General features: G+C 35.0%; 1 protein-coding gene across 11 annotated transcripts in view; it reads right to left on the bottom strand.

Moving 5' to 3' along the window:
* Nucleotides 1-231: 231 nt before the first annotated feature.
* Nucleotides 232-10,374, bottom strand: part of EFR3A (EFR3 homolog A) — a 76,783-nt gene continuing 66,640 nt past the window's right edge. For 8 of the 11 annotated variants that reach the window (XM_058831873.1, XM_058831871.1, XM_058831865.1 and 5 more), the window contains 5 exons: nt 10,140-10,228; nt 6,298-6,346; nt 5,130-5,233; nt 4,457-4,506; nt 232-1,405 (listed from right to left, as the gene is read on the bottom strand). In XM_058831873.1, coding sequence (XP_058687856.1) covers nt 1,288-1,405; nt 4,457-4,506; nt 5,130-5,233; nt 6,298-6,346; nt 10,140-10,228 — 410 coding nt within the window. In that variant the 3' untranslated portion in view covers nt 232-1,287. Of the gene's footprint in view, nt 3,226-4,456; nt 4,507-5,129; nt 5,234-6,297; nt 6,347-10,139; nt 10,229-10,374 lie in introns of all 11 variants that reach the window. The other 3 variants (XM_058831867.1, XM_058831870.1, XM_058831868.1) reach the window with 2 other exon arrangements.

The following is a 10,374-nucleotide window of genomic DNA, read 5'->3' as shown; positions in this document are numbered from 1 at the left end:
ACCTTGCACTTGGCCTTGTTGAACCTCATGAGGTTCTCACAGCCCTACCTCTCAAGCCTGTCCAGGTTTAATAATAAATAGATGCAGTAGTTTAATAACAATACAATGCTGTAATATTTGCAAGAAAAAAAAAAAAAAGTGTGTAAACTGAGGGCTATTTTAAATGCTAAAAAATTAGTAACTGACATATAAATTGTGAGCAGTAAAAATTAACAGACACCTTAGAAAGGATTAATTTTTAAATTTTGGTTTATTTTATTGCTTAAATATAGATTGCACAGTGTGTTCTTACATTTATTGAAACTGGTTCATTACGTACAGTACAGAATATATGATCATTGGAACAACAGACAAATTAGCCCTACTCTGATTTTGGACAACAGGCTATTTCTACCTTTTAAAATTACCATGAATTTAATTTATCTTAAAGTGACTCACTACCAAAAACTATATTTTTTTCAAGATGACATAATAGGAAAGAGAACCCCAAGCAACAGCTGAAATACATTTAAACCGGGTACCAATTATAACCATTAAGACAGTGCTTAGTGACAGGGCCAGTTTGCATAAGGAACTTTTAAGTTCTGCAGCTTCTCTGAAGAACATAAAGAGATAAGTGAAACAAAGCAGCTTTGTACTGTACAACAAACAACATTCTTAATTCTTTTGGTTTCATTCATTGGCTCATATAACAATAACTACCAACACAACACATTTTACAGTCACTCCCGTCTCCCACGTGTCTAAAAAGGCCAGAGTGAACCAATTATCAACTTACAGACTCCCTGAATTTCCATAAAGGAAGAAATTAAATATCACATGTACACACAAAGTGTTACAAGCTCTTCACTCCCTGAACTACACCTGCACAACACCTGCATTTCCCAAACTGAACATTGGAAACACGGAAACCTACCATAACCATAAAGGAAAAATACTTCATCAACAGAACAGAAAATGAAATGCCGAATACAGTTTTTCCACATGCAGCATTCATGCAACAGAATTCAATCACAGAAACAATCCTGTATTTACAGCACAGTCTCCATACTGCACAAGTGCAAACAGAAGTACATTCTTTATTACTTAAGACTCCTTCTTTTTGTACAAAAGTGCTGAGTGATAATCTAAAAAAAAGGACAAAGTGGGTAGGTGTTTTACATTGTATCCCTATGTTGGATTTACTTTTTAAAAAATTACACTCTTTATACAGGCCAAAAAAACTATTAGTCTTACCTTAAAAAAAAAAAGAAAAAAAAAAGTGAAAACTAAAAGCTAGAGTCCTATTTATGTGTAGACTGTGGTCTGATCAGGCTGATACGCTGCAGCAGTAAAAATCACAACGGAATGCTGTAGATAAGGGGCTGTTTCGTCATCCACTAACAGCTGTGATTGCACTGTTAAACTGAAAAGAAGGTCTCAATTACCTTTTGAGCTTTGTGAATGCCTTCTGAAAGTCTCAGCATGTCATCTCATAGGTTTAAGTAGCTGTTATTTCTCTGATGTCATGCCACATCAAACTTTTAAGTGTAGTCCAGTAAAATACTGGACTACAGTTCAAGAAACTTAAAATCCTTTTTACAGTTGGTTTGGTAATGCTCCAGCCAGCAAATTAGCAGGACTAATAATCCTTCAGATCTTGAGTTATACAATCAAAGGTTAATTTAGGTTGGGACTTCAGAAGGTTATTTAAACCAAGCTCCTGCTCAAAGCAGGACTAACTGAAGTTAGGTTACTTTGTTCATGTTCACTGTTCATCCAAAACACTCAATTAAATGTCTACATTTACTATAGATATTTGAGAGCATTCATTTATGTTTGCACTGCCTCAGTCAGATTCAGCTAATGTCAAACTTACTATTCATGGCATCAATGAATGATGCTTTTCTTTATTTGCCTGCAGGATTCAGTGAGTCATAAAGACAGCCTTGACAATTATCATCAAATGTCCATGATTTACTCTATCAGTTTTACTTTTATTTACATTTGAATAGTACATGCTCAGATACGTAAACCTATGAAAGTTACCTTAAAGGTTTGAGAAATGAAACAAAAACAAACACAGAGATGCATCTCTAAAAATGCTTTTGCTTGAAAATATATGTAATAAATTCTTGATCTTTAAATGGTTTCATTGACTTTTCTTTCAATTTCTAAAATATCACTAAAAAGCTGTTATAAACTACAGAGAAACGTCTCATAGAATATAGTTTCAGTATTTATGATTCAAAATGCCCTCAGTTTATTTTCTGCTATACTAAATATATCTCTCCTGTATTTATACTAAAGCAGACAGTAAATACTACAGTGTTTTCAAAAGTACAGTCTGTAAACCATACATCTTAAGACATGAAATATATTGCACAATTTCGTGCTTCAAGAGGAGATTTCTCCTCTCTTATGCAAAGCTTAAGGTTTAACTTTTAGCAAGAAACACAGGACATATACTAGATGTATCTATCTAAAAAGCATGTTATGTGATGCATCAAATATACTTAACAAGTGTCCATAAATTCATTCACTGTATTTGAACACATGTAAGGTATTGGTTTTTTTCCATTTATTTCAAACCAAACAGTAGCTATGACAGCATGAACAAGAGGGAGCTCAGGTAGTGCTCCACTGGTTACATTGAATGGAGTGAAGCAAGCCAAAAGCATTTAAGTTCAACACAGAATTGAGGAGGAGAGGAGTAAAAAAACCAAAACCATACAAACAAAAAAAAAAACTCAAACCAAACCAAACCAAACCAAACCAAACCAAGGCTTTAATAGGTTTTTCAGTTACAGTATCTCAAATTAAAGGAATTTGAAGCAATTCAAATTCCTGGAGTAACTGAAATATTTACCTATATGGCAAAACAAGTTTTAAATCTGAATTTCACATGTACTCAAATATGAAAATGAAGAAACATGGTCTGTGAAAAACCTAACTCAAAATATATTACAGAATAAAACAATTCAAGACAGTGTCATGAATTTGGCTAAAGTAATCTGTATTTGGCTCATATCCATCATTATAATAAAGTTAGATACAATAAACAATAAAATTTGAAAACTCATCTTGGTCTTTCTATTGTACTCTACTCTAAATAATGTCCAGCAGACTTCAGAAGACACTTAATACACACAAAGATCTGGAAACTTCATCTCATAGACTGGAACAGAATGGTAATGAGCATGTCCAGCAGTAATGGTCATCGTTCCTGAGGGGCTAGGCGGAGGACTGTGTGAGAAGCACAACCAATACACAGAATTTATAGTTATATGGATTGCTTTGTTATAACTTTACACACTTAGAGGCAAGAAGCAAGAGTAAACTACCCCCCAATATATATACCAACAGTATAAAAAAATAATAAAATACCAACAGCATTTTATCCTAGTCTTGAAATTTTAATGAAATTATCATGCCCTGAGGATTTTTATATTTTCGTCTGTATCATCAATTTCACTGATGTTATGGAACTATCAAAATGCATCTTACTGCTAATAAATACTATTTATCCTGCATAATGATGTGCACAACTCTCTATAATAACACCATGTACTACTTGGGGTGCTCAATATCTAATTACTTTCTCAACCAGATGCAGCAATGGGAAAACAACACCATCCTGCAGTACACTACTGATAGACACAGAGATACTGTAAGACACAATGACATGGTTTCTGGATATCCTCCACTATCAGGAAGATTCAAAGTAGTAAGAAAATCAAAGTGATGAAAAGTATTATTTTTCAGTGTGCTGGTTTTGGCTTAGGTAACTTTTTTTACAGTAGCTGGTGTACAGTAGCTGGGCTGTGTTTTGGATTTGTGCTGGAAACAGTACTGATAACATAGGGATGTCTTTGTTACTGCTGAGCAGAGCTTACACAGAGTCAAGGTCTTTTCTGCTCCTCACACTGCTGTGCCAGGGTGTAGGCTGCAGGTGGGGCAGGAAGTTGGGAGGGGACACAGATGGGACAGCAGACCCCAATTCACCCATGGGATACCCCATATCATACAGTGTCATGCTCAGCAATAACAGCTTTAAGGAAAGAAGCAGGAAGAAAAGGACATTTAAAGTGATGGCATTTGCCTTCTCAAAGAGTCCTGCTTAGCTGGAGATGGCTGAACACCTGCCTGCCCACGGGAAGTGAATTAATTTCTTATTTTGCTTTGCTAGCACGTGTGACTTTTGTTTTACCTATTAAATTATTCTTCTGTCAACCCATGGGTTTTCTCACTTTTACCCTTCCAATTCTCTTCCTCATCCTGCTGAGGAAGGTTAAGCCAGTGGCTACCTGGGGCTACATGAGGCCTATCAGGAGTAAACCACAGCATTCAGTTAAGGCAATTATTTTCTCCCTATTACAGGTGTTTGAGAACACTAAGACATAACCATCTGAAAATAGCCACAATTGTTTTCTAAGTCATTTTTCAGTTATGATATTCTTCTCACATAAAGCCTTACCGGATGGTGAGTTCCAGTATCTGTGCCAGTCTATCGTGAAGCAAGTTTGCCTAGGGAAAAGAAGAATTAAAACTGAATTATTAACTCCTAGATATTGAATTGAGCTACAATGGGTGCCAGGCCAAACTCAGGTGAGTGTGTTCCACACCGCCACATGTAAATCTAGGCCACAATTCTTAATTTCCTTTCTCACTGCTGCAAAGATTCTGAGTCTTAAAGATGCATTTGAGATTGAGTGAGCCTGTCCTGGAGTGCCAAGAATTAAATAGCAAATTCTGCTGTTGCAGATAGGAGTTTAAGAAACCTGAAATATATTTAGTTATTTAAAATACATAGTGGGTTAAATGCTGCTCCAGTTATCCCAGAATGAAATAGGAATGAACTGTGAACCTGGATTTCAAAGATAACAAGGAAAATATTATGGTAAAGAATGTACAAGTTACCCATTACCTTCCAAACGGTCTAGGAACAAAAAAAACACACTTCAAATTACTGGAATCTCCCAACATTGACAGCAGTATAGTAAAAAAAAAAAAATTGAACTTCTTGAATTTCTGAACTCTTGCAGAAGTAACTGCAGCAGTGACAAGACAACTTAAAACACCTTCAGTCACAAGGTGCCCACTATTGCCTACACTGATATCCTCAGGGCTAACATTTTGCAGAAACTTACTTTGGTTTCACATTGAGCTGCGATTTCTTCAAATGGTGCTTTTTGGAACTTTTCAATCACGAGACGCCTTTTTTCCTTTTCCTGTTCTTCAAGTCCATTGTTATCTAAAAAGAATAATAAAAAAAAAATAAAGACAAATGCAGTCTTTGCCTGTGAAGTACAAGAGATTATCAAATGTGCACCGCAGAAGTGAACAAGGGCTGTGCTTGAAGTGATGTAACCACTCAAGTGAGTTGTCATCTAGCATTGCTAATAAAGTGAAATGCAGATAAAATTTCAGGGAGATGGACCCAATTTCCTCCCTTTCTTACTAAGTCTTTGATTATAAGTAACATCTAGGCTCCCTTTTGCTTTATGGCCTGCACTTTTCACTTGCAGTACCCAGGTTCAGATTCAAGAGGAAACAAGAATCTCCAAGTATCATGCTGACAGGTGGCCACAGTTTTCTATCAGAATTTGGGAAAAGCCGGTTCAATCTATATAAGCTAACTGAACCTATACTTTCCAGCATCTAATGAATTTAAGTACCTCAGGGATTAGTTGGAATACTAGCAGATTAAATTACTGTTTAGAATGCCTCTACTGTTCTAAACATCAATGTTCAATCCATATTTTAAACAGGATTTTGGCAGACTGCAAAGCTTTAATTAGTAATTACTTACAGTAATATGAAATAAGGAATCTGGATAATTCTGTATTCCCATAACTAGGTCACTTGTCAGAAAAATATTATTTTAAAAAATCTTAGCACTTTAAAATCCATGATGTGTAATTTACAACCTATTTTTTAATTCACTGAAGACCCAAAATCTTAAAACATAAAAAATATTAAAATTATTTCATAAGTAATCACTCAATGTAACTTAAATATTTCATATTTATGGCTTTGTCTGTACCGCAAATGTAATAGATGACAGGCATTTCCAGATGCTTTTCATTCAGTCCCATTAACTTCAGAAAATGAATTCACTAACATTATCAACATGTAATTTCAGAGATTTAGAAATAAATAACTTGTGTTCTTAATAAATTTACTACCTGAAAAGAAACAAAGGTAGTTTTTATGTTCAAAGTAGTATTTTATGTTATTCTGGCTTCTCCTTTTTCTTAAGCAACTCCATAGTAATCAAGAACTATGCTGCACAAACACAAGTGTAATAAATCTTACCAATTGCTTTCTTCAAAGCTTCGAAGGTGATTTCTTCAGTATTATCAACCTAAACGCATAGCAACAAAATTTCTTTATCATCACATACAACATATAAGCTTATAAAAAACAAGGAATATGATAAACACAGCAGGCCAAAACAGCCAGCACTTTTTGGCATTCCAAGTCTCTAATGACTTTTTTTGGACCTTCTGTGACAGCCAACAGATCACTAATTCACATTTTTAAGCCACTGAAATTAGTGAGGAAATTTTTATCAAATGAGATGAAGGAAAACCTTCCAAATTGTAGTCAAGTTGCTCTATAGAAACTATAAATGGATTTGGATTTTGGCAGAAGAGTCCTTCAGGTGAGGAATAAGCTGTAGTGTTTCTATACTGTAAAAATCTCAGTGCTGCTTCTTAGACAGCTGTTGCCAATAATGTCACCAGCAATGTGATGCTAAAATAGATGACATTGGAGTGCAGAGTGGAAAATGGTTGCTGCTTTAGGCTAACCTTGTACCATGATGGATCCTAATAATTTGGTTCTTATATCATACATACTGGAGTTAAAGGGCTCTTCATAATAAACTATGTCTGATGCACTGTGAAAATTTTTTCATCTACTAATATGAATATCCATTTGCTGTTGCAGATGTACTTCACCAGGAATTGCTTGGGGTGCAAAACTACCAAAGTGTTTCAATTCATTATAGATATATCTTCTATACCAGTAAATATATTTATAGTGAAGCCACCCCCGTGGCATTATGTTTAGATGGCAGAACAGTCTTCACCTGAATATAACATGGTTTCTTGGCTTGAACTTCCCCACTTCAATCCTCCAACATGTGAACAGGCAGTACGGTTATTTTTCCTGATAAACACTAACTCTCTAGAACGGTCCAATATGATTTAAGGTATGAGGTAAGGTAGCAAAAAGTTTCTTTATTCCATTCAGAAGATTGTGAATTCTTTCAATTTTTGAATTCACTGGCTTCAACTACTGTTAAGGGAAAAGGAAGTAGTTGTTTCCTTTTTACATGAGTTATTTCATGAGCTGTAATTGTATATTATGTTTTTCTAACAGGTTTTACTTACTCAGCATGTATTCCCTACCTCTGAATAAATAAAAATTAATAAATAAACAGTGAAACACCTTTTTTTTCTCAAGTATTTGTGGATATGGCTACAGATCAAGATTATTCAAATTCTGAAATCACCTTTTATACAACTCACATTTGGTAAATGTTAGTTGTTTATGGGTGCCTTTCATAGTGCTAGTCAATACATTATTTGCTGATATTACCCAGCATTATACTTGGTTATTAATATCACAGAAGCACTACCTGCATTTACAAGTGCATTCACCTTATAAATGGAGATAACAATGGAATAACTCACCTTCCTGAACAGGATTCACTAATAGACTTGGCACCACAAAAAACTTATGTTGAGAAAATTGCATTTGTAATTTTTTGGATATTTCCATTTTATGGATAAACAGTCTTCTATCTCAGTGCAGAAATGATACCATACATCATTATGTCCTAAAGTTTCCATTAATTAAGTAGGTAATCCTCTCAATCATAAAGATTTATGCTTGTTTTTTTGCAGTTTATTTCTGCTAATGATTATGGATTGCTATACTGACTAATCTACACAGCAAGAAAACCAGAATTCATATAAAGGTATGAAGGTGCAGTCAGCTAACTAAAAAATACTGTTTTCACCTTTGCCTTGTAAACAAACCTCATAAAGCAAGTAAAGGAGGAATACTTTGCTTTCTGTGTTCCTGATTAATAAGATTCTTGTTTTTAAGAGATAACAAGTAATTCATTATCCAAGACATTGGACTACATTAAGATCACACTAACCTGAGAACCTGTTGGAGTCTGAAATACAGACTGTGTGCCCTTGTTTTTAATATTTAGTTCTAGGATTCAAGGAAACACTGAATTTCATATAATATGAAATTCATGTGCATGTTTTCATGGTGACACATGAAAACAAATGTTAAAGTTAGATAGGAAAAGTGTAAATGTGTAGATTAGAAAGTTTCTTAAATCACTGGGTGAAAAAGTAGTTTAGAGAACAGGAGACAAGATGGAGGATTTAGGGTGTTGTCTCTTGTCCTTCTTCTTTCTTCTTCATGTTCTTCTCCTAAGGGTGTTTGAGTAGTAGTAAGTGATTGGGTAGAAAATGTCACAGTGCAGCACACAGGTGTTGGGTCATTGGGTCACTAAGAAAAATAATTTAGTTGGCACCTGTTAATTAGGTAAATGGACATATAAAAAACCTTGAAGAAGATCTTTGTTAGCCATTTTACCCCTTTTCTATCATAGTGCACATAGCTCCTTGTACCTTGTAATGCTGATAAGAAAAAATAAACAACTGAGACCGAACGAGAGAAAACCAGCCTCCCTCTCATCAATCTTCAGTTCAAAGGGAAAAAGAACCCAAATCAAAAAGTCCATAAAGAGACAGAACCCATAAAACTATTTTATCCACAACCACTACATCCACTTCAAAAAGGTCTGTGTATCAATGCTTGACATAACACCAGCATAACTTGAAATGTGAAATGGAAACTTCTCTCATTTAATTCTACTTTCAAGGGAGTTGTTCAATTACATGTAACCACATATAATTCGTGATTTTAAAAAAGAATACTAATGTCAAACAGCCTCAGACCTTTGAAAAGCATTTACTTGCTCCAGAAAGCTAGAGATCTGATTGTCCCACTTATTTTTCAAATACCTTTTTATTCTTGTTCATGAACTTTTATCTGTATCCTTGCTAAAGCACAAAAGCAAGAAGTGAACACAAAAGATCATCTGAGGTATCATGAGCACAAAGCAGAAAAGAATAATAAAGGTAATAGTAATAATAATAATAATGCAAAAAACTATCACTTCTGTCTAATGTAAAGCTTGCTTCTTTGCTACAGTTTAATACTGAATTTCTAACTAAAACTCATATTAACTCAGTCCACACATTTTGCTTCATGTTTCCAGTTTGTGCTTGAAGATGTCCAAAGTAGGAATCATCTGCTCCTCATTTGAGTTACAAACGCCTCAATTTTAACAGCTAATCTCCACTCCAGCCAGCAGAAATCTAGTTAATAAAAATCAGCAGAACCTTGAAAAATATTCAGTAGAAGTAGAAATTTATTTTAGGAAATACTTCAAATCAAGTGTCAAACGATGTGGGATAATTTTAGTTATAATGTAGTCTTCCTAAGGGATAATTAGCATCAGCTCCTGTACCCCAGATATGAACTTTTTGGTGCTACTTTATCCTTCCTGTGATTTAAGCACTGCATGCCAAACTCTTCTGGAGGGGAACTGTGACACTGGTGCAGTGGTGCAGCCTGCACAGCCTGCCTGGGCTCTACCTGTCCCACCCAGAGACCGCAGGTCTCCCACCAGCCTTCTGTTTCTCTAGGCTTGTATCTCAAAGCCCCAGGTTGTTGAACAAGCCTCTCAAATACTTCAAATGATACAGGGATACAGATACTGAAATTTATTGTATCTCTCAAAAGGCAAAGAAAACATTTTAGAATATTTACTCATAAAATACCAGTTGTTCAGCATGTAAATAAATGTATTGCTGTACCATAACTGCACTGCTACCTGTAAAAAACAGTAGTGACAAAATACTCGACTCTTTTATATAATAAGATCAGCAGAGTGTCTTTGACAACACATTTCTGCAAACACAGAACTTAAAAAAACCATTCCCCTGAATATTTAACATTTCTAGAATAATCAGGTATTTGACTTCCTGGGAAAACTTTTTTTGCATTCCCCACTCTTTCCACTCAAGATGCTGCTTTAAAATAATCTCTGATTTTCATACCTTATCCTCTGTGCCGGTGCCAGACAGAATATCCACCTGAATAGACACTGTGTCCACAATACTCTTCCTCCTGGAGAGTCTGTCCTCATCTGGTACAAGAAGAAATTTTCTCACTTTTTGCATAACACTCTTGACACAAGATCAGTCAAATTTCTACCCATCAGATGCAGTTTTATTTCCATATGCCTGTTTAGCCCAAGATCATCTATTTTATCATTTGAAATGTGAAAAATGA

The sequence above is a fragment of the Poecile atricapillus genome, chromosome 2, assembly GCF_030490865.1.
Source record: "Poecile atricapillus isolate bPoeAtr1 chromosome 2, bPoeAtr1.hap1, whole genome shotgun sequence".
In the NCBI taxonomy this organism is placed as follows: Eukaryota; Metazoa; Chordata; class Aves; order Passeriformes; family Paridae; genus Poecile; species Poecile atricapillus.
The sequence above is the reverse complement of the archived record's forward strand: the minus strand, read 5'-3'. Positions and strand labels throughout refer to the sequence as shown.